Genomic DNA, 25,174 nt, shown 5'->3' with positions numbered 1-25,174 from the left:
ATTTTACCCCTTTGTGAATCAGCTCAGTCTGTAAATAGATCAGTCAAGCTGGCAGCTGCAACAAAAACAAAGACCGTGTCAGTGGATGAATATAATATACAAATATAAAATGTTAAAGCAGGTGGGGTTCTTACATCTCACACGGATCAAGACAGTCTTCTGTTTGTAAATGATTGTTTATTTGACTTATTGCGATCATCAGAGAGGCATGAGGAGCACGTGTTTAGTCTATCGGCACATTTGAATAGATAGCTGACACTGCTGTAGCTGACATGCTGACTTGTTCTCTTATCTCAGCTATGAGCCCCTAAAGGGGAGAAAAGATGAAACATGAAAGCACATATTTCAGAGTTAGGTTTCACTGTAGAAAATGACTGTAATTTTTTTAAAAAACTTGTTCTATGTTTTTCCCCATCTGGGCTCTACTGTCAAAATTACTTCTCTCGACTCTAGACATCTCTATCCGTTGTTCATAACAGATGCAGATTAGGAATTCTTTTTTTCTTTCCCATGTTTTCAGTACGTCTCACATTGCATTAACATCACACTAATGCTTGGGATGGCTAGAGCTGAATTAGTAATGAAATGCAATGCTAGCATCAGAGAACACACTAAGCTCCCCTGCACAGCACAGCTGCAGCTCTGCTTTTATGGAAGACCTTGTGATAAGGAAATGTATCACACTTTTCAGTGCTTTAAATTATACTGCAATAGCAGATGTCATTACAGATTTTAGTGTATCTACATTAAAACAAATGTTGTTCTCTATGCACTGAAACCTTATAGGATATTAAATGCACATTATATAGTTGGATTTAAATCCCACCCTGCCTTAATTGTGTTGTGTTTCTACCATGCAGGATTTGAGTCCTGTGGGGAGCATGGATAATGGTTCTACCCATGTGTAATTGCTCTATGTCATTATCTTCTATAGCGGAATATAGTTATTGACTTAAGTAACCTCATCATACTATAGTATCTATACATCTTGTGCTATTATCTTGATTACATTTTACATAAAAAGCATTATTCAGGTAGACATTTTCATGAGTTTGTAATATGTGGTTAAAGCATACATGTGAATGACATACAGTGTCCAATCGGGACCCCAAACTATAAAAACAGCTCCAGCTGCCCTACGTCTCACAGAGGAGCAGATAGAGGGGAAGATGGGGTAGGTCAGGATTTGCTCTTTAGCTACAAGTCTTTTATCCTGTTTTCAATATTATCTAGTTACAAATGAGAGAAATTCGAGGAGTGACCATTACAACCTGGTGCAATACAAAGTCGTTTTTAACATGCAAATTAAGAGAATGAGTAAATTTTTTTGAAAGTGAAAAAAGAAGAGGACCCAAAACTGTACCCTGAGGGATGCTAAAGTTGGAGATTCACACCTGCTACAACAAATTGTGATATTTGAATGGGCAGCTCTCAAAACAAGTAAACCAAGAACAAGGACAAATACAGCCTAATGTCTGGTTGCCTTGATTAGAGCCATTTGTCCACTTACAGGATAGCATGGATGTCTAGTAATTTGGACCAAAAACCAAAAAGTAAGGGCTGCGTGTGATAGTGGGATTTTTTTGTTGAGAAAGTTAAGTCCCCATCATTTTGTCTCTGAATGAACGCCTGACCGATACATACTACGACACGATGCCAACTATGATTTATTTTCTTTTACTTTTAACTGTTGGTAACAGCTGACACCAACGGCTGATAAATTAACCAACAAAATTATTTTAAAACACTTTGTGAAAGATGGCCGTATGGAAAAATGGTAAGATGCAAGATCAAGGATCACATGAGCCTCAAAAACTTGGTTTGAGTGTCTGAAAGACATCATCACCACTAGTCCATCAGCTATCAGTGACACAGAGGATAAAATGTTGCTCTGTTCTTTTGACTGGCTGCATCTATTTTGGGCTGACTTTGATAGAATGAACTGTGGCTCACTGCCTCGGAGTAAATGCTTCCAATTTGACCTTGAACGGATAATTATTATAAGGGGAAAGGTCAACAAACAGTGCAAAGGATTTTCCCATTTACCAGTGGAACCTCAGTGTTTTAGAAAGGGCTGTGGCCTCAAAGGATAGTCACCATTTCTGGAAGACCCACAGACGTTTGAAGCACTTTGACACTAACAAAAATGCAACAGGAAGATTTAGCCTCTCGAATTTCTGAGCTGAACACAAGCTTACCTTCACCGATTCACTTTCCAGGTCCGTAACATGCAAATAGGCCCAGGCACACTACACTCGCTGATTAGTAAATTCATTCTTTATGTCATTTTTAATTATTGATGCTAATTGATTACACTCATTTTCTCAGATGTGAAATTAGCATGTGTAAACAACCTTATATCACTGCCAAATGTGGTGGCAGAACATTGATGTTATGAAATATGATACAAAACACAAAACTTCAGTCTTTCTTTTTAAGTTCTTGTCCTCTATCACCAACTACAACTCATCTAAAGAATTATAAAAGAAAAGACATTTCACTTTTTAGGTTTTGTGTGAACTTGTGTTTACAATCCAAGAAAACTTGAAAAGAGTCACCTTAATTTGAAAGGTTCCATATTTCCAGAATTAAGTTTCAAGTATCTATGATGGCCACTAGTATATACGTCTGGGGAGCAGTAAGTGTTTACAAAGGCTTGATCTACTTTGATGTTACTGCTGCTGTTAATGCAACATCCGCTGCCCAGTCGTTGTAAGCTCTTTGCTCCTGGCTTTTTTCCATGTACCTGCGATGTGTACAACAGTTTAATTATTAATGGATAATAGCTATTGAGCAGCACTACTGGTGTGGTACAGTGTTTAATAGCCATGATGTATTAGTGCCCATAAATTATAGACTGACAATAAAGTATATTTTGAATGCTAAATTTGGTTGTATAAAATTTTAATTTCTAAATCTTATAGTGGCATAAAGGCAGGAAACAGGATCAGTCATTTTCACCTTAACTGTGACATAGCCTTTATTACATTGTATTAATTTTGCTATTTATGTAGATGATACTGGCACTGTAACAGTCACTTGGTCAGTAACTTAGTTTGTAAGATTTGTTCCGTAAATATTTGATGTCGCCTTCAGAAGAAGCAATGATTGCCAAGTGTATTTAAACTGCTATGAGCTTTGCTGATACAAGCTAGAAAGCCTCGTGTGAGATCAGAGAAAAGCTTCAGTTTCGTTCCTGAGAACATTTCTTGGCAAAAGAAGAATGCCTTCACCATAGCACACATGCAAAGTGAACACACCTTTTAAAATCAACTAGTATTGGCTATTCACATGATAAGTGGTGAGAGAGCATATTGGCTGTGTGATTTCCCCAGGCTCTTTAATTCTGGTGGATACAGAGGTAATTAGAAAGGTTGTCTCTGAGTTAAAACCCTTTACGTGCTTGATGCTATATTTACCCCACTGTTTTTAATTTAAAAAACTATTTTTTATACTGCCTGTCAGAGGAATTATTAAGTATTGTTAACCGCTCTTTGTTTACAGACACCTTCCCTTTAAAGACTGCCATGGTTAGACCACTTATCAAAAAAAGTAATTTAGATTCCTGCGTTTTTAGCACCCACCGACCTGTATCTAACCTCCCTTTCTTATATTTTAGAAGAAGTTGTGAGTTGAGTCAGGGAGGAACGATTTGAGAATTAACACAAATATATATCAAATAAGCTGTCAGCCCCAGTCCTCCCAGATCTTAGTGCAGCCTTTGATACTGTCGACCAGAACGCATCAGCCCGAGTCTTGATGAACATCAGACCAGGCAGAGAGCACGTATAACTCCTATTGTAAGTCACTGCATCGGTTGAGTTCGAGTTTTAGAATTGATTTTAAGATTTTCTTACTAGTTTTTACATCACAGAACAGTGCCTGCCTATCTCTCAGACATGCTTTTTAGATATCCACCCAGCAAATCCTCTGCAGCTGGCCTCCTAGTTGTCGTCATCAAATTTCAACAAATACACATGAGGAATGAGCCTTTTGCCACTGCGGTCCTAGTCTCCACCTCTGTGGACATCTTTAAAAGAAATATTAAGACATATCTGTATGACATATCCGGCTTGTACTTTAGGAGCCTTGTCATTTGTTGGATTCGTTTTTATGTTGTAATTATTGTTTTTAATAGTATTTTTATCCCTAGTGTTTAGTTATTTTAGTGACTTTTATTCATTTTTTACATTTTGTTGTAATTTTTTGGTCTTGCAAAATTCTATGATTTTTCTTTGGCTGCATGTTTGTTTAAAAGGTGCTATAAAAAGAAAGTTAAGTTGAGTTGAGTTGAGTGGCTTGCCTCATATGAAATTCCAGTTGTAGAAAAGAAGGTCATTGAGGTTAGAGGAACTGACTGTCCCCAAGGCCTTGGCCAGTGAGTTTCGTTATTAAACCACTCTTTACTGGTCAGTACACAGGTCTCTAGGCAAAAATGTCTTGTTTGTAATGCAACCTTGTATAATGGCCTGCCTGACAGAATGTAATTAGAGAGAGCAGCGCTTTTCTTAGGTTTGCCTGTTCCACAGGCAGATCCCCAAAGTCCTGCTTGCTAATGAATCTGCTCCTGCTGGGGCTATTGATGGCCGCTGTCTTCCTGGTAAGATCATTATTAGAGAATTCCATAGGACAGCTGAAATAGCATTATGTGTGAGCTTATTGCTCAGCATCATCTGTTTTCCGTGTCTGAAAACAATTGCATACAGTGCTTGATTATGCATAATGACTGAATGAAGTGCATAAAGTTAATTTACTCATTGGCATGACAGAGTAATATTTCACATCACATTATGAATAGAAATGTTTTTGATTTAGTGATTTAATTTGTACTTAGCATAATTCTAAACAGTATCATAATGTACAAATGAGTGGATATTATGATACTGTTGTGTTGTGTTGTAACTCTGTATATCAGTAGCTACAACCGCTGAGGATAAAAACACAGTGAAGCCACGAGCTCTCAGATCTTCTACTGCTTTTCTTTTAGAAGTTCCCACAAGAAATCTGGTGAGGCTGCTTTGTGTTTATATGGCCCTAAACTCTGGAACAACCTCCCCTTGCATCTTAGAGCGGCAAACTCCCATGAAATATGAACAAAAAAGACTTTTAATTTACATTTTAATTTGGGTTAACTTTGCTGGTATCATCGTTAATGTTTTATTGTATTGTTTTCAATGTGTTTTTGTTTGCTTTTCCCTCATTTATTGCTATTGCTATGGTTAATATATTTTTTTTACTTATTGTTTATTTTCATCTAATCCTGTTTTGTTATGCATGAAACAAATGAAGTTATTAAATGTCATATCTCCATTATGGTTCTCTAAAATACAACAGACATCACAAAGCAAACATACGTCCAAAAGAAGAGTGACAAAGCTTATATGTTTCAAGCTTTGTGTATAAAATCTGGTTAACAGATTGCTGAAGATTTGTAGCCTGATTTATAAACATGCATGCTTTCCCACTCCATCAGTGTTTGTGTATGTTTCCTCATTCTTTTTCTCCTTTGTCAGTGGAGTTTCTCTACAGAATAAACAATTCAGTCTTACTATTGTCTACATGCTCTTTGAATTCAGATAGCCACACTACCACTGAAATCAAAGATATTTTGGTAACCCATGAGACCTGTTTGATTGTAAAGAGAAAATGGAGCAATTAGAGCAGTGTTTCTCAACCTTTTCCTGTCTGTGATGCCATTTTTAGGTCTACAATTATCATGACCCTGGCAATTAGCGCTATCAAGTCGTCGAGCGAATTTATGAATCAATTGTAAGAGCATGGAAGAAGCTCCAAATGTACAATACTGAAGTATGAATACATGTTATACGCATGTTCTAATAAAGCATATCAGACATATATAAATAGACAATATTAGTTTTTTAATTTCTGGCACACTCAACTGCACGTGACCTTTTTCCACATGGGGTCCCTAACTCATAGTTGTGAACTTGAGGGCCACCTGAAAAATATTTTTTAAGTGTCTTCCCAGTCATCAACACAGCATTAGTAGTATTCTGTACTTTACATCTTCATTTGTGGCTGACGAGTAACTGACACATTATCTTTTCTAAAAGGTGACAGAGATATCCCTGTATCAGCGACCACAGCTGAGTAACTTCCCATTCATGTATTGTTGTAGTGTCCCTACCCTCAGGTCGTGCTGAGGGCTGGTAAATATTAGTGGGTTTGTTGTACTGATTGTATTGTTTACACAGCAGCCAGATGCTAAAGATGGATAACTAAACAAAGAGGCAGAGTAAGGAAGCGCACAACCTAAATTCTATTGATTCCATGTTGGGGCTGAGTGTTTCTCAGATAAGGCTCCATTGTGGGGTAATTATAGTCTTACAGTATAGAATTCAACCTGCGTATTCACATCACACCTGTCTTAATAGCGCGTAGTTTCAGCCACCTCTCTGCATCCCCTGCAGGGTGTGAATGCATATTGACGTTCATTATGAATCAACAGTGGTGAGGAAGAAAGAAATGTAGTTCAATTCCACGCTAGTAGGACGCTGATTCGATTTCAGGATGTATATTAACTACAGTCATTTGGCTACATCAAGTGATTACATTATTTATGGGAAGAAAATATGAGTGAAATAAGGAATTCATGTTATCAGCCCAAGGCAGAGTAAGTCAGACTATTCAGTCAAATGGTGAAATGTCAGATGAATTGATTTATTTGTTCTAGCAAGTAATTATGCCAATGAAAGACCATTTGTCATTTATTCCAAGTTTTTCTTGAATGAAAATATTACTCACTCACTCTTTGTTTGAGTTTTCTTTTTTGTTGTTGTTGTTCAAAATAGCTTTGATTTTCGAGGCAGCTGTAAAATTGTCTCCAACATTAAAATGAGTTTTCTAACAAAACAAGTCATGTTTACTGCCAGTGTTTCTCACCAAACATGTTGTGAGCATGCCTGAGCTCTAACAAATGGACTGAATGTGTCTCCCCCCTCCTAAAAAAAGTGCAAAGCTTATTTTCTAAATCCTACATCAATTGTGTTTACCAGTCAACACTGTTGTTCTTCACGGCCTCTGTTGGCTCATTTCTGTGCGTCTCTGTGGATGAGTGGAACAGCATGAAAACACTGGCAGGACTGTGTATTGCATTGACCGCATGTACATGTATGATACAGACAAAATGGGGGCCCACTCATAAAAAACACTACTGCTCACACCACAGTTTGAAAACACCACAGAGCGCATTTAAAGATACACTAAAAAGGTACTAGCGAGCATTACGTAGCTGCATTAAAAAATAAAGCTATAATAAAGCAGTTATTTTGTGACATGCGGGTCTATCTTTGATCGATAACCCTGTCTTTTTTTTGCTGCATTTAGCTGGGTGATCACAGAGGTCTACATTTTGTGTCCACAGGTGCTGCAGATGTACCTGCCTTTCTGTGGTATTGCGATCTCTAATGCCCAACTCTTCGCCGCCTCAAGGAAGGAGTATGACAGGAGTCGGGTAAGGGCCATAGGGCCAACCGGGAAAATAACCCCACCCCACCCCACCCCTCCATCCCTGGGATCAGCATTACCTCCTCCCCCCTGATGCTGACATTGAGGCTAAGTATTGATCAGCAGCAGCCCACTTGCTGCCACTGCAGTGGGGATCACAGAGCAGCATGCAGCCCTGCATGGACGTTTTCTCTGGATGTGTAGTGGGGGATGGGCCTGTATCCAGACTGGGGCCTGGCCCATGATCTAAATATCCTAGGGAATGTTAAGAGATGCACTAATTCATGTCACACATTGATCTGTGATGGAAGAGAACATAATGAGAGCACAGCTCAGTGAACAGAGAGAAGAAATGAGGAGAGCTCCCTTTACACCACATGATTTTTATGTGCTTGTGTATTAAATTGGATTGGCGCTGCCTTAGATAAAGGGCCTTATTTACTTTTATTGGGGAAACTAATCATGTTATATCATCCTGTTGGTTTGTGGTTGAAGGCTAATAATAATAATAATCATGCTCTAACAGCTGAGTAAAGTAAAGCATCTTTATTTAAAGTGTCTTCACTATTACCAGCTGACAGCTTTCTTATTTAGTGAGTTTCACTGCAGCTTGTGGTTCAGATTATTGGGAATAATGCCAATGGTATCTTTTGCTCTCGCTGTGTTCAGGCACTCTTGGAGGTAGTCAATGACCTGTTTGAGGAGCAGACTGACCTGGAGAAGATTGTTAGGAAGATCATGCACCGTGCCCAGACATTGCTAAAGTGCGAGCGCTGTTCTGTTCAGTTGCTGGAGGACATTGAGTCACCGGTACTGTGTTTTTTTTTTTCTCTGCTGTCCTGCTGGTTATGTGTCTATCTGTCTGTACATTTGTCTGTTTTGTCTGTCTGCCTCGATTTTTATCACTGAATACTATACACCGCCATGCAGTTTTTCCAGGAGCTTTAGTGATTTCTTCCCTTTCAAATCTTTCAGGTCGTAAAGTTCACCAAGTCGTTTGAGCTGCTGTCCCCTAAGTGTAGCGCAGACACTGAAAACAGGTATGTATGGTGTTTCAGTGTTAAAACGTACTTTGCTTCTCAATAATGCCTCGCCGCATGAAAAAGATAGCTTTGGCCTCTATTTTCTCACTTCTCATACAAGTAACCTTTTCACTAAATACTCATATTTCCACCTTTATTTGCTTGTTGCACCTCTGCACCTTTAAATTCTGCACAGAGCCTTGTTTAAATCTGTAAAGCTTCCATTAAGGACAAAAAAAATAAGGGAAGTATAAAAATTGAATATTCTGTAGTGCTGTGGGAGTAATATGCTGATTCTGAATAGAAGGCATACTGTTGGAGCCCTACTTAATTGGGTTTTGCTGCTTCTTTCCACTGCTAGGCATGGCTGAGCGGAGAAATGTTTATGGGTGAAAACCAATGCTGAAAGGAAGACAAATCATCCCCTGAGTCCTGCACTTGCCATAACTGATATGGACACTTGAAGGCAGAAGTGATAACCACAACAGGAATTAAAAAAAAAATATACCACCACACAAGAGCAACCAGTAGTGAGAAATTAGTAGCAATCAAAGAAATGGTATTCTGTTTCACTGGCTAACTAAGCCTTTCCAACAAACACACTCCAAGTCTGTGTTTCTATTAAATAAATAGCAAGGTTGTGATTTCAAGTGATAGAATTACACAACATTTCAAACCTAGCTGAAATGACAAAAGTACAGTATCTCTGTGATGACAATAGTCTTCCTAAAGGTAAATAACAAGGGCTGCTGTGCAAGATTTACGTGTGTAATTAAGTTAATAAATTTGGTGTCAAAAGGCGAGCGTACTGTAGGATTTCTAATGTGCCTTACAATCCCCAGCCGTCCCCATGGGGGGGATAATGTTGAGCGAGAGTACAGTGCTGCTAGTGTGTCTGTGGCAGCTAAATGACAGACGTGAGACAGGGAAGAGACAGAGACTGAAAAGAGGAAGAGAGCAAGAAAGAAAGGGAGATAAGGTCTCTATCTTTCCATCACACCCATGAGGTTCATTCCCTGCTGCACCGTGGGTTTCACGTCCACACACAGCTGTATCACCACATCCAAGAGATTCAAAAGATCTTACATCAGTTTCTCTCCATCTTTATTCGAATCTTCTAAGACAAGATGAGCCACACTGAACATTTACCTTGTTGTGTTTGAAGGTAAAACATCAGCGACAGCCCACTGCAATAAATGTGAATGGGAAGTCTGTGCAGGAATACAAGTGTTTCTGTGGCAGAGTGTGGGGGTGTTTGGCAATGAGGACGACAATCATACAATTAACTTTTCATTACTTCATAAACTGCAGGAGAAGCTAATTGATACTACTATATGAGAAGTTCATTAAATGCAAGTCAACGTAAAAGAGGGTCCATATGGAGATATAAGAATGTCCTTTTGCAAGCTTGCATAAATATTTATATATATATCTCCGTCTCATCTTCCCCTCTTATTTTCTGACCCCTAGTTTCAAAGACAGTATGGAGAAATCATCTTACTCAGACTGGCTCATCAACAACAGTATTGCAGAGCTGGTAGCATCCACAGGTCTACCTGTGAACATCAGTGATGCCTATCAGGATCCTCGTTTTGATGCTGAGGTAAACACACAATAACAAACATTTTCATTTTGACATCATCTATCTAAGTGAAATGAGCTCGACAAGCATTACAGAAGAGCCATTATGGAAAATGCCTGTGACCATAATCATTCAGATCATAGTAATTCTGAGGTACTCACTCAAAAAGGTTTACTGCTTGATGTTTCACCGCTCATTGAAAAGGCGTCTTTAGCTCCACTGGCTAGTGTGAAGTCCCTGGCATTTTAAACCTCTGTGGGATGTTCACACATTGATGTCACATGCGAGTCAATAAAGTCACATAGGATTCATTATTGGCTGCGAAAACGCCTGGCTATCGATGTCAGGATGGCAATATTAGTAGGCATTTTGATGGGTAGACAGATGGCTCTATTTCCCCTTAGAAATGCCTTTAAGACCAAACATAAAGTTCAGCTGCCTTTGACTTAGTACTTCTTTATAACTAGCATTATTTTTTAATTCTTTTTTTTACTGGCACCACATGGGGAGAAATTACAAATTACTGATTTTTCCATTTTGTCAGCTGTTCATTGATCTCTGCAGGACAAAAGTCCTTTCAAACTAGGAAGTGACAGCTGCAGGAGCAGGTGCGGATGCTGCTCGGATCCAAACAGAACCCCTCAGTGGCTAGCATAGCGGTCCACTCCCCGTCCAACTAGAGGCAGCATGAATGTGGTCAGTCTTAAGCAGCAGTGACAGAAAAATGGAAAATGTATACAGGGTTTAAAAGCTACCAGCAGGCTCTCACTGAAGGGGTGTACACCCCATCCTGCAGCTCCTATATTTCCATGTAGCCTCGCTCTTCCATTAGAGGTGAGCCATGTATGCATAGTTAATACTCCAGTGGTGAAAATTTTCATACTAGAGAGCTGGATATCGTTTTAAATCTTTCAACACTAGTGCTAATACTATGCTTGAGTATCTCATATTCTTTTTAAATGCCTAAAATGCATCAGTGCTTAATGCTGTATTACAACAAAGCAGCTAGAAGCAGTTTTCTGTATCTAGTTTAAAATTAACAAAATTCTCATTTGAACATGAATCAGATTGAAGAACAAGTGCACAAGTAGGGTTGCAACTATTGTTATTTTAATTAATTTGACATTGTCATTTTCTTGATTAATCAGTCTGTTTGGTCCATGAAATTAAGAAATTAGTGGAAAAGTCAATCACAATTTCCTGAGACAGAGGGTGATGTCTTCAAAAGGCCTCTTAGTCCTCTTAGGCCTAGTTAAATGAAAACGTTTTGGTTGATAGTCAGACAGTTTTGAGGTTCAATACCCAGTCAATTCTGAGTCAGAGCAAGATAGATGTTAACCACCATTGTTTACTGTATTTACACTCCCTTTCTTAGGCAGACCAGTTCTCGGATTTCCACATCCGCTCTGTGCTTTGTGTTCCCATATGGAACAGCAACCACCAAATCATTGGTAAGTAAACAAATTAACTTACTAAACTTATTTTTGTGTATGCACTTTTTTTTTTTATTAGATTAAAGTTAGAGTAGTGTAGTACACTATATGGCCAAAAGTATACAGACACCTGACTGTAACACTCATGTGACCCACCCTCACCCACCTGGGAAGGCTCTCCGCAAGATTCAGGAACCTGGCTGCAGGGATGTGATCCCATTCAGCCACAAGAGCGTTAGTGAGGTCAGGCACTGATGTCGGGCAGTAAAGCCCGGCTTGTTTTTGGCGTCCCAGTTCATCCCAAAGCTGCTGGAAGTTGAAGTTCGTCTTGTTTCAGGTCAAGTTTTTCCAGCACTGTTTATGGACTTTGCGTTGTGAACAGGAGCGGTGTCGTGTTGAAAAAGCACCTTCCCCAAACTGTTTCCACAAAGCTCACAATGATCTTAAATATTATTGTTTGATATCACATTAAGATGAACTGTTACCTTAAGTGGATTTCTTGGAACTAGTCCAAACCATGAAAAAAGCCCCGAACCAAAAGACAGATGATGCAGATACTAACATCATGTAAGACTCTCATGCACTCGCAACGTAGGTTTCAAATTTCTTTCCTGTTTTTCCATTTTTGCTGCGCAGTAGACAATAGGGGAGAGGGGAGCTGAGGCTGCATGTGTATGATTAGGTCCGTGCTGCACCATCACTCCACAGTTGGAGCTGGAGTTCCCTTCTTCTGTTTGTGAATCAGCCCCAGGCCAACGCCACACTGACACTCTGATAAATCATTGATCTCTGGTCTGGGTTTGGTGCTGGCTGTTGGAGGGAGGAGCAATGATAGCAGCTCCACTTGGTCCGCTGAGATCTGACGCAGGAAGTCATTAGTTTTATTTGAGTGCAAAGTGATCAGCATATCTGCCGCTGATGGTTAGTTAAGACAAGCATGTGTGTGTGTGTGTGTGTGTGTGTGTGTGATGTCCATGTGTACTTGCTTTTTTTTTTTTGTGTGCGTAGGTGTAAGTGCATTTGTCGGGGAGGGGAGAGGGAAGAGAAAGAAGATGAACAGGAAGAATGAGGGGACACAGAAATGCAATGTGTGTGGGTGGCACCTGAGGATCTGGAGTGAAAACCCATTATACAAACAAAGCAGAGGGAGATGAAATTCTCAAGTCAAGGATACATTCAGTTATAAAACAAATGTCTTTGTGTCGTTTGCCAAGGCTACAGCCAGCTCCTTCAAAACATAACCACAAGAAATACTGTTGTGATGTGCTTTAATGTTAAATATCAAAATTACATCAGCGCTTCCTTTATCAATATAAAATGAAAGTTTTTAAAAATGTAGCTGGCTGCTTTTGCATTATTCATTTTTTAAATTCAATTACCCAAAATTCTAAAAGATATTTTGTCTAGCCTAAATATTTCGTTTTTGATTCCATTTGAATTGCTGAACACATTCAAGATGATGGCGATTCTGACGAGCATTAAACCATGTTTTGTGATGGCTGATTTTCACGTTCTCAGCCTGGACTGGTTACCATGGACATTCGTTGTAGGTGATCGCGTTATTAAACATGCTTAATTTTAGGACAAAATGTGAACGTGGTCCTTTGGCTTCAGCTGGTTAATGACAGCCCCGTGACACATTATTACGGCCTGTCCAGGGTGTTCCCGGGGTTAACAGGAATAGATGGTGACGGTGAGAGAAACCCGACTGCAGTGGGCTCGACTGAGATCCTAATCTGTAAAAATCAGGCATTAAATGTGTGACGCTGAGGCCTCTCACAGTTGGAACAATGTTAGAATTTTAAACATCCTCTAGTGTGTTTCTAACTTACATTATTCATCCCCCTTGGAGCTTTTCATGTTCTATTGTCTCACAACATTGAGTCAAAGAAGATTTAATTTAATCTAAGTTGTGAGGCCCTAAGCAGAACATGAAACTCCTCTTCCATCTAACATGCAACTGTATGTTGTACAGGCACAGAACACTATGCATCAACTAAGTAAAAAGAGATGTAAATAACTGTCATATTATGTTTTTGATCGTGAAAAATAACATTTGTGACATTAGGAATGTGGTGTATTTTTAATTTAATGACACCATAATGAAAGTTGTTCTCAGCTTCACTACTAATCCTGTTTCACCTCTGTGGATCTCCAGCTGTACACTGAAATTAAAATGTCACTTTAGCCGGTTTGTTTGACCTCCTAGACTGATAAATAAAAATGGTAATGCATTGTGTAATTAATTTTTAGCACATTTTTCTCAGTGACAATGAAATTGGCCCCTATCAATTAAATGTTTATGCTTTATCAACAAAGCCTTTCACTGTTTTTAATTAGATGATGAGAGAAGCCATCTAAACAGGGAATATTGCTGTCAAATGAAAAGGCTTCAATCCCACTGCAGCACTGTGGACAATAACTTGATGCCCTGTCAATGATAACATTAATTTAATGCCAATTGCACTAGTACTGCATTTTTGTTGTTGTGTATAACCAAGTGTCATTATAATAAATGTAGCTACAGCTGTTCTCATTAAGTCTGTTGAGGTTTTTAATATAGTTTAACACATTAGAGATCGCTGTTGCAGGATATCTGAATATGCTGCTATTTATGTGATAGGATGTTGTGTCTCAGCTTAATTTCCATTGATTATGCATGTTAGTCAATGACCAGGAGTGTGTAGGTTTGATCCTGTTTTAATTAGAGACAGGTTATATGCACTGGAGCTCTTATTGTGCGGATAAACTGACTTTGTGGTATCAGGTGTCGCGCAAGTGCTGAACAGACTCGATGGGAAACCATTCGATGACGCAGACCAGCGTCTCTTTGAGGTATGACACTGGCTTGTATTTCATTTTCAAAATACAGTAGCCTGTGAGTTTATTGGAAACTACTGGAGTTGAATATGTCTGCTTTTTGTTCTTTTCTGAGGCGTTTGTGATCTTCTGTGGACTGGGCATCAACAACACCATCATGTACGACCAGGTGAAGAAGTCCTGGGCCAAGCAGTCTGTGGCTTTGGATGTAAGAACACAGCATCCCATTCAATTCAATTCCCATTCAACATCAGAGTTTGAAAATGAAAATATGCAATTGTTTGAGCAAAAAATCTTATATTTGCAAACACATTACTATGCAAACTGTAATGCTGCTTCAGAGTGTTGACTTAAGTTGATTCTGCTGCCTTATATTTCGGCTTCCTTTAGTCATGCCTGTTCATGCTCAGTGTGTTCACTTTAGCGTCATGCCCCCTCTCTGATGATTTTTTTCCCCTGTGCATCCTATCTATTACCTACAACGGCATCTTTCTCCCTCCCCAGTCCACTTATGCTCTGTGCTGAAACATTTACCCAGAAGTCTGTGGAAACAACCGTTGCAGCATGGCTAATATAAAACCTCTTCTTACTTATTCTCTCTCAGGGGTCTTTTTTAGTCTCGTATTTCCACAAGAATGTACGCACGAAGAAAGTGCTGATCTCTCTTTGTAGATAACATTCTCACAAAGGTTTTATTGAAAATTAATGAGAGGCAGTGAAAAGCAATCCCTCATCTTCCCTGCAGTATGTAGCCATTCAGCACTACTCAGCCTTTACAGTATGTCCTTAGATTACAATAGGGAGCTTTCAGGTGCTTTATAGTAGTTAGCACCACACTGTTTCATGATAGGAGAGGCAGCGTACAGGGAGAGGGAGAGAACATTTAAAGGAGAAGCACAGAATGAACTAATATGTAGATGCATCGCTTCTGGCAGCACTGAATAAACATGAGCATTTATGATCAAATAAGCAACTGTGAGTCTGAGCAAGGTATTTCTCTCAGGAAATGAAGGGAACATGGCGAAGGAATCAGGGCTGACATTGCTGCTCTTGTAGACTGTTCTAGAGTCGAGTGTCAACTTCCTCATCTAGAAAATCCACTGAAGTGCCGTAATACCGGTGTGCAGTATTTTCAGCCTTGCCCACAGTTCTTGCTTCTCTTACAGCCCTACTGATTGTTTTAATGATTTAAAAAATACGTTGAGTAACACGGTGTTGTTATTTTGCAGGTCCTGTCTTACCATGCCACTTGCTCCAAGACTGAAGTTGACAAATTCAAGGTAGCAGATACTCGCCGTTGTCATTGTTACATTTGTCTCAGCAAACCAATTTCTTTCTCTCACTTCTTACAGTAGAGGGCTGATTAAGTTTTTAAACTCAACAGAGCTCAACGCAGATATTAAAGTTACAACTCATGTGAGGCATCGGTTGTTCTTACAGCATTTAACAGGACTAATATTGCTATGAAAGGATAAAGCTGGCGTTATCCTATGTGAAGGCGGGATAAATCGCACATGACTTTAAATGCTATTTTCAGTTTTATGTTTCTTATCTATGGGAATAAGCTTTGCTTCTGCTGAAGGAAATGGTTTCCAATTTCACAAGACGATACAGGTATTGTTCCAAGCAAATCAAAAGAAATCCAGAACTATTCCAGCACAAATGCGGCAAGAGCAAATCAGAAAACATCATCATCATCAACACAGTCTCCTACCTAACTCATGGATAATGAGCTCTGGTGGCACACATGGAATATTTTCATTCCACAAGCATCAGTAATCCCAAACCCAACAATTACACAAAACGTGGATTTCTATAAGTGCATCAGACAGCATCAAACAACATATTGCTGTGCTGGATCATTCACACATTTTCTCACTATCGGAAACAGCAATTATTTCCAGCAAAATAGCGCGTTATAGTTACTTCCTGTATTTTCCCAGTGCCACCTGCCAGGGGGTTTATTTCCTTTATATGCACAGCATATGCGTTAGCCAGCTGGTTTCATATGTGTGCTTATTGTGAACACATCAAAACATCAAAACAAAAGTTTAAATGAATTGATGGTACTAAGTACTGCTTCTGTTGCCAAAACCTGGCATGTCTTATTCCTCTGTGCCGTGGCGCTCCATTGTTGCCCAAAAACAACTGTTGCACTGGGTGTCATGTTCCTTCATTGAGAATATGCATACTGTAGTTTATTTTGAGTCAGTATTACAGACAACATCCTGCTGCCAGACGCACTCACTAACGCTCACGAAACGTGTACATGCTGTGATTCACGTCAAGCCATTGGCTTTACACTGTTTTGCTGGTCGACAGTTGATAGCAAGAAAAATACCTAAACTTTTTATAGATATAAAGCTGATATTCTATTCTATTTCTTAAAAAATGTGTATGGCTTGAGTAGGAATGAAAAGGCTCGGAGTTGAGTGCCATAGGCAGAGTAGGGAAGTTTGAAAGTGGTGAGAGATGGACTAAACTGTCTCGTTTGGTTTTTTCATGGGATTTATAAGATAGTAAGAAAAGATTGAAAAATGACAGATGTGGCACAAAGTAAAGGATGAGGAATGATGTGGAGTCATTTCTTACAGTCACCTGGAATGATGCCACTTGTCCTCAGATCTCAAAGACAAAATAGCTGTGTTTACATGGACCCTAATATTAGAAATATTACAGCCTAATAACACTTGTTGAAATTGTTTCTCTCTGGTTGGAATAAATCTATTCTTTCTGTGCACGTTTGAGACGTGTGGGAGTGACAGTGACGTCTTCTTCTTCTGTTATATTTTTGGCAGATTTAACGCTTCACAGGTGTTGGTACCACTTTGCACATCAAAAAAAGTTACGTTCTGAATAAATGCTTTGGGGCATGCAAATGCACATCTTATGTCATCGCTGTATTTAATGTCCATGTCAACAGATACGTTGGAATCTAATAAAAATGATTTCATTTGGATTTCAGACAAATTGTCCATGTAGCCACAGCTAGTGCCTTCCAAGAGAACTGGTGAGGACAGTCTGTCCTTTATATTTTAGTGTGTAAACGCTCTTGGTGTAGATTACAATTTGTGACTATCAGCTCTGGTGGTGCAGGTAATTGCGTTAATATAATTTAATTGTTTTCCTACTTCTGTAGATGCGTTCTTTAATGTGGAGGCTGTATATTGAGTTAAATTAAGACATTAGAGAAAATAATAATATTAAAGGCTCATTATGATTCTGCTAAACCCTTCCATTTAACAAAAGTATGATGCAAGGCAATGGCTGTAAGATAGACTTGGATTTCCCCGAAATTTAAGCTCATAATGCATTTGTTTTGCTCATGAGCCCTTTAATTAAGATATCTGTTTCTAATTAAATAACAATCTCTCATTAACTTTAATGGCACCTTGTCTTCTAGACATCATTTTCCACTTCCTCCAAAGAGCTGCGGTGGCACGCAAGCATAAATATGGGCCAAGAATTCCCCAATGAGAATAAACTAATTGTGGTATTTGAAATTGATTACTCCAATCAGCAGGCAATCATTCTCAATGAATTATTTATAACAATGGAAAACTGAAAATATGTACATTTTTAATTGGCATGACATTTCTGAAATATATACATGACCTATTTTCCGGCAATTTCATGTGTAGGATTTCCCCCTGTGGCCATTACCTCAAACTAGGAACCCTGCTTTCCAGTGTGCATTTGTGATCTTTCAGCCCCTCCCTTTCGCTTTCTTTCATAACTGCTCTACATATGGAGCCTTATAGAGTACACTTGACTGGGATTCCACCGGAGTGCAAATGACAGCGGAAAACAAACCTGGCTGACATTTCCTAACCAGGGGCTGTGAATTAAGAGAGAGGAGAATACCTGCTGGCCTGACAGGCAAACATGTGTGATGGAAACATAGTGCTCTGGTGGCTGTTAGAGAGGAAGAGAAAGGAGAAACACGGCTGTGCTGAAACTATAACACATTTTCACGAGAGTTTTGACTCATTGGAATGAGATTCAGGTTAGAAAGCCTAAAATGGACATATAATAAATGCCGACTGGAGGCAGACAAGATATATCTGCTCATAGCGCTCATTAGACAACATTGAAGGTAGAAAACATGGACGCTTCATGAATAATAATTGGGAAAAAAATCTGTTTATGATTATCACTGCTCAACTATGTTTGTCAATGAGCTCTGAAAGTAGACAATCCTTCGGTAAGGCTCCCACATTAATCTTAACCCTCTCCAAATGAGTCCTCAGAGTCTTAATTAGCATGTCTCCATGTTTCCATGCATCATCTGAAAATGGCTCAGCATCCTCTTCTTCTCTCTGAACTCATATTCTGTTTCCTCTTAAATGTTTTCTTTCTCCACATTTAAACAGGCTGCTAACATTCCCCTTGTTTGCGAGCTGGGCATCGATAAGCTCTCCTTTGACGATTTCTCTCTGGACGTTGATGCCATGATAACGGCCGCTCTGAGAATGTTTATAGAGCTGGGAATGGTGCAGAAATTTAAGATCGACTACGAGGTGAGAGCACTGACTTTCTGTATCTATTTCCATTGAATACTTGACTGAATTTGCTCTTCTTTGCTGGCTGAATCCTAATGTATCCTCATGACAACTGCTGACCCATGTGATCATCTCTCGCTCTCTCTCCGTCTTCCCCTCCAGACACTGTGCAGATGGCTGCTGACTGTCAGAAAAAACTACAGAATGGTTCTCTACCACAACTGGAGACATGCCTTCAATGTCTGCCAGTGCATGTTTGCCATGCTAACGGTAAAGCTCATGCTGTTACAGCTGTAGATCGTGTAGATCAATTTCAGTCCAGTTGTAGCAAATATTCATGCACTTAGATTTGGCAGAAAAAGCTTTGGTATTTGAGGAAGAGCAGCAATGAAGTCAACACATACATGAACACTGGATTTTAATGAAACCTATCAATAGGTAGGCTTTGATGAAAAGTAATGAAGTAGATTTACATTTAGAGGTTGTTAGCACCACCTGAGAGAGATTTCCCCTCTAAACTTCTCAGATGATTTTATTTAAATAATTGTTTGAGGCTCAAAGGGGTAAAATCATTTAATATTTTGCAAACGTTTGAAATCATTAAAAAAATAATGTTTGTATGGGTGTTTACGACCCCTCAGATCAAAATTAAGCAGGAATTTGAATGACTTTTACTTAGAATAGAGTACTTTTACATTGCATTGCTACTTTTACCTAAATAGAGTCTTAATACTTGATCTACCCCTGGAAGTTGATGGTGGTGGAGGAAGCTGCAGCAGCTAACGGCGTTAGCGTTGAAGGGATCGGAGTGAAAGTGAGAGGTTTTAGGGTTGAATGGCAGCGTTGTACACCTGCATCGATGTGATTGGACCTCACTAGTCAGCTGGTTGCCAAGCAGCTGATGAATGAGCCAGTGATTGTGAAGCATGAATAAAACAGCTGCCGTCAATCAGTTAATGCATGTCTGACTTCAGTGCTATTTGAAATCTTGTTATTATTAAAGATAGATCGTACATGATACATTTCTGAATCACTGAGATTTAAATTACGACTCATCATATTACTAAGCACAGCAAACCGCAGATGTTTGTTTGAATAAAGACCCCAAGAGGATTACTCTGTGCGGTTGGGGGGCCCTTGGGGAAACACACACGCACACGCACACACACACACACACACACACACACACACATACACTGTTATACAAACACCACAGTGTAGTTCAATTAATCACAGCATTAATGCATGGTGTCCCATCTGAATTGATTGTTGGCAGAGGGAAATGAAATAGTAGTGTGTAAGCTGTTCTGGGCCCCTCCACTCTCCTGCCATGTGTTTTAATAAGTGGGCTGAGGGCTGTGCTATCTTTGCCGCTATCCCCACAATGACCTATAGTGACTCACTCAGCACATGGCCTCCAAAACCCATTCATCCAAGCCATAAAGCTCTCTGTGTGACTGTGTTACTGCAGTCCCACTGGCTATCTAGGGAGATACTGTTTTTCAGGGTGATGCTGCTGCTGGAGTGCTTTTCATTTTTATTCTATGTACTCCTCACAGTTACATAGAATAAGATTGCGTGTGTTTGTGTGCTCGTGTGTTTGTTTTCTCAATGGCTTTTTCCTGTTGTGTGCCAATCAGACGGCAGGCTTCCAGGAGACTCTGACAGAGGTGGAGATCTTAGCGCTTATTGTAGGCTGTGTGTGCCATGACTTGGACCACAGGGGCACCAACAACGCTTTTCAGGCGAAGTAAGTGTTTCCACTTTATCTCTCTCTCTCTCCCTGTGCCATACACACACATAAGCACGCTCCCTCCTACGCACTGTTTATAGTGTGTTTTCCCACCTGCAGCAGTCTGCAGCAGTCCAGCCCAGATCAGCAAGAGTCAAGCAGCAAGTTGTATAAGGCTTATATAAGGGTCTGCTTAACGAAGAGACTGCAAATTGTTGACTGTATTTAGATCTGCGGATAAAATCACCATTAAATTACTTAAACTTAGCGTTCTCTGTCCTCACAAAGGTTATTATGGTAAAATGAATCTGAAACCGAGATGGAAAGAAAGTTGAAGAAAGACATAATCATAAGCTTAATTAAAAATATGAACTACAAAAAAATGAATGCTGAATAATAAAATCATTCATTTTTGTATTTTTATCTGCTGGTTTAAATGATTTTGGTGAAGACTTTTAACCAATTTTTAATTCATGAAATGTTGCCATATCATCACATCAACTGCCAAAACATAATTTGTTTTTTAGTTGGTCGTTATTTTGAGCTAAATTGGTCAGAATTAAAAGGATTGTTGAGTCTTTACGGTGACAAACGTCACAGGATATAAAAAAGCTCTTACAGCCAATTTTTTAGATTTAGATCCACAATAAAAAAAACATGTCCCAACATCAGACCTGAAGAGTCTGTAGTTTATTAGCAATGGCAGTATGGTTCATCTTCATCACAGGGTGTACTGTAGCTGACGTTTAGGATGTGTAAGAAAAATAAATGCATATTAAAAGAATTTATGTTTTGCTTGTTTTGCACAATAACTTTGTTGCAAGCGTACGCACATTTTCCCTGCTCTTGTTGTGTCAGACCTGTAATGTTGGGCCACCTGTATGTTGAGGGTCATAGACCAATAACTGGTATGTTTCTACGGAGAGGACGACTATCCCTACAATTCTCACCCGACGTGATGTGAACACCCTCAAACACCCTCCGCACTTTTACTTCATAGTCATTTCAAATCCACTGTGCTGGAGTACAGAGCTAACACGATGAAAATCATATTACTGCCTGAGTCCACTGTTTTACTAAAACTAGAGTGGAAACCAGATAAATACTGACCTAAAACTGAACATTCGTGAAAGCAAGACAATAAAGCTCCCACATATGTCCATTTTAACTGTGCTTTTACTGTGGAAAATACAAGCAACACTTAAGTTAGAATAAATTAGAAACTGAAATAATTTTTTTCCACATGAAACGATGATCATGATCAGTGTTGAACTGCAGGATTTTAGCTGCAGTTTAGTTTAGGCTCTCCAGCATCTTTTATTATTGAGCCATAAGTGAATTGGTGAGGGAATTACAACAGACTCAACGGCAGACTTTGTTTCTCAGTATGTGTTGATTGCTGATTTTATTATCCCTCTTCCTGATCCCTGTGTGCTTTTGTGTTTGTGTTTGTGTGTGTGTGTGTGTGTGTGTGTGTGACAGGACGGGCTCAGCCCTTGCTCTACTTTATGGGACCTCTGCTACACTGGAGCACCACCACTTCAACCATGCTGTTATGATCCTGCAGAGCGAGGTGCACTATGTTCCAATGAGTGCTGCAATGCAGTTACCATGAATGTTGTGTTTGTGCAACACGTTGTATTTGTGCAACACACTCAAATGCACAACAGGCCAATTTAAACACCACCTGCAACTGATTTCTCAACTCTAACACGCTTCTTTTCTTTAAGACACCATCTTTTTAAGGTTTAAACTGTTTTCTCTGCTGTGTCTTGTAAACAGACCAGGTTGTAATTTATCAGTACGTGCTTTTAGTTGCCAGTTTACGAGTAACATGTAGCTAAAAGTGATGCAGTCTAATGCAGCAACAACATTATGCAGAGAAGTGTTTGTGTTATTTAGCCTTCCCTCAGGGAAATACATGGGGTGGGCAAAATAATAGAAACACTGTCAGTATAGCACAATACAATTCAACAGCACCACAAACAAAATGATCACAAAGTTGAATGAACACGTCTATATATAATAGTTCTACGTTTTGGGGAAATGCACTCATTCTCTTTCTTGCTGAGAGTCAGATGAAATGATTGATACCACTCTCATGTCTGTGCACTAAATATGAAGCTGTAGCCGGCAGCATGTTATTTAGCTTAGCATAAAGAAAACAGCTAGCCTGACCCTGTCCAAAGATAACAACAATTTTTTTTTACAAAAACCCAAGTTTAAGATTAACAACCACTTTTTTTCAGACCAAGCACAAATACATAAAAGTACTAATAAGTGCCAATATGAGTGCTTGATAATACCGTTACAGTTACAACTATTTTCACACTATTCCATTACAATACCATTATACTGCCACTTAGATGTCAGGTGTCAGTGTCTGCCACAGAGGGTCAGAGTGACACTGGAGGAACATAAATGACTGTAAAAGTAATTCTTAGTAAAGAGTGTATTTTTGGTTCTCGTTATTTCAAAACGGATTAAGTCATAACCTGCTTGACAGAAGGAATTATATAAAATGAATGAAAAACAAAAACATAGATTGTAGTAGTTCACTACGATGTGCCGTTCAGCCACTGGACCCGTTATGAGAGCCAATCTGCAAAACTATGTGTTAATCAGCCACCCAAACCTGCAAACCATCAACTGTATGCATTATAGTAGCACAGCTGTCAGGACGTAGAACTGAGACAAGTACAGAGATAACACACGGACTGTGTGTGTGTGTGTGTGTGTGTGTGAGAGAGAGAGAGAGAGAGAGAGAGACAGAGAGAGACAGAGGAAGATTAACAGACAGACATGAGAGTGGTGGAATAAGGGTATATCCCAAAATGTTGAATTATTCCTTAAATGTAACTTGTGACCACATTGTACCGTCACAGTACACTTAACTGGGCGAAGGTTCCTCACCTGTGAAGTCAGCGGTGTCCTGAAATACAATACGTCTCTATGTCTCACACTTAACTTTCTGGCCATCTAAATTAATAAACAAATGCAATCTCCACTTTCCCTTAAAAAAAAAAGCATACTGAGCCTGAAGGCAACCTTGTGGCGCCTCAATGTCTGCTGTATGTGAGCGAGTAAACAAATAGCTCATGCTGCCCCTAAATCAATGTAATTACAGAGGCGATAGATTTAGTGGTAATTGGTTGAGAGAGAAATTTTACCAGGTGACTGGGCTCCGTGAAGTTGCAATTAAAGACGTTTTGAGGCAGCAGCTGAGACGAGGCTTAGTAGGGTATGTTCCAGTGGCTTCATTATCATGGTGCTGACAACACAGTAAGCTGACAAATGTTTGCTTGGAATATCATAATGGTTTCTGTTGATAGTGGGGTTGAACTGAACCGCTGTCCTATTAGCATATAAATGAATAGTGAGGCTAATTCAAGTGGAAGAGAAAGCTCAGGATTGAATCCACCAGCGTACGCAAGCCATTAATTTAAAATGTAAACTTTTTTAACATAAATCACTCCCTTTGTATCTCTCTATTTCCTCTCGTCATTCATCGTACTCGCCTCCCTCCTTAATCCGCTCCAACTGTGTCAGAATGAGAGAGGTCCTTTGTGTCTCTGCAGTTACGTAGTTCAATATTTCATGGGAAGACATGAGCTCATGAAGGGAATCAAAGGCGCGCTCAGACAATCTTTAGACCTGGATTCTCCGAGTTTTAAAGGGAAACAGTCGCATCCAGTTTTTGAAGATGTCGGCTTATTTCTGCAGGTCATTATCATCGTCTCACTTCTGTTATCACCTCCACATCCTCTATTTTCTCCACAGACTGACACCTCCATCCGTTTAAACCATCCTCTAGAGGAGGGAGCCTGAGTGCTGAATGGATATATAATACATGATGAGGAGAGGCTTGTTTTTTTTTTTTTTGATAGAGAGCCTCAAGTGAGAGATGATGCTTACTTCTTACTTATTACCACTTATTACCGCTGCACAGATTGTGCTTGTGATTTCTCTGAAGTGATAATGGAGGGACACAAGTTTGTAGACTTACTATTGCACAGTCCTATATGGATCTATCTGGCAACATAAAGATAAAAGGGTATACTGACTTGACAACATATACTTACTTTATCTTTTATAACGGATCCCTATTTTATATATCTTGAATACATGGAGATGTGAGCATCAATTCAGAGGTCTAAAATCAACCTTTTTACAACATTTCATTATCACTGTGTATATGTGTTGTTATTCACATGGTTGGTACATAATCATTTTAATTTCCATGGAAAAAGTGTAGTATGATTTAACAAAAAGGGAGGCACTTTCTGTTTGTTCAAAATTTCTGTGCAAAGCTGATATTGAGTGAACCCGGATGAGACCACACACATTATTTGATTCTTATACTGATATCTTGGACTTAAAATCTAATCAGATAATAAAGATTACCAAAACATCTTCAACCAAAAATATGCATACATTTAACAAGGATCCTTGAATTTTCATTATGAAAGAGTTGTGGACCAGAGAGAATATTTTAAAAGCTGATTAAATAATGATTCCACACCAGCATCCCTCCAGCTGTGATTTATTAGTATGTCAGCATCTGTATGTTAAATCCAATGATCTTTGATAGGCCAACACCAGCCAGTCTAATATAA

The 25,174-nt window shown here is 39.2% G+C and overlaps 1 protein-coding gene across 1 annotated transcript in view; it reads left to right on the top strand.

The window, feature by feature from the left end:
* Window positions 1–25,174, top strand: part of pde11a (phosphodiesterase 11a) — a 35,567-nt gene that overhangs the window by 4,465 nt on the left and 5,928 nt on the right. Inside the window, exons 3-14 of the mRNA XM_070838466.1 lie at window positions 7,385–7,474; window positions 8,137–8,277; window positions 8,443–8,507; window positions 9,960–10,092; window positions 11,447–11,522; window positions 14,272–14,339; window positions 14,440–14,532; window positions 15,554–15,604; window positions 18,698–18,844; window positions 18,989–19,096; window positions 20,467–20,576; window positions 22,041–22,131. Of these exons, the coding sequence (XP_070694567.1) occupies window positions 7,385–7,474; window positions 8,137–8,277; window positions 8,443–8,507; window positions 9,960–10,092; window positions 11,447–11,522; window positions 14,272–14,339; window positions 14,440–14,532; window positions 15,554–15,604; window positions 18,698–18,844; window positions 18,989–19,096; window positions 20,467–20,576; window positions 22,041–22,131 (1,173 nt within the window). The remainder of the gene's footprint in view (window positions 1–7,384; window positions 7,475–8,136; window positions 8,278–8,442; window positions 8,508–9,959; window positions 10,093–11,446; window positions 11,523–14,271; window positions 14,340–14,439; window positions 14,533–15,553; window positions 15,605–18,697; window positions 18,845–18,988; window positions 19,097–20,466; window positions 20,577–22,040; window positions 22,132–25,174) is intronic.

The sequence above is a fragment of the Pempheris klunzingeri genome, chromosome 10, assembly GCF_042242105.1.
Source record: "Pempheris klunzingeri isolate RE-2024b chromosome 10, fPemKlu1.hap1, whole genome shotgun sequence".
NCBI classification, from domain to species: Eukaryota; Metazoa; Chordata; class Actinopteri; order Acropomatiformes; family Pempheridae; genus Pempheris; species Pempheris klunzingeri.
Note: the sequence above shows the minus strand (reverse complement) of the source record. Positions and strands in the feature narration are given on the sequence as shown.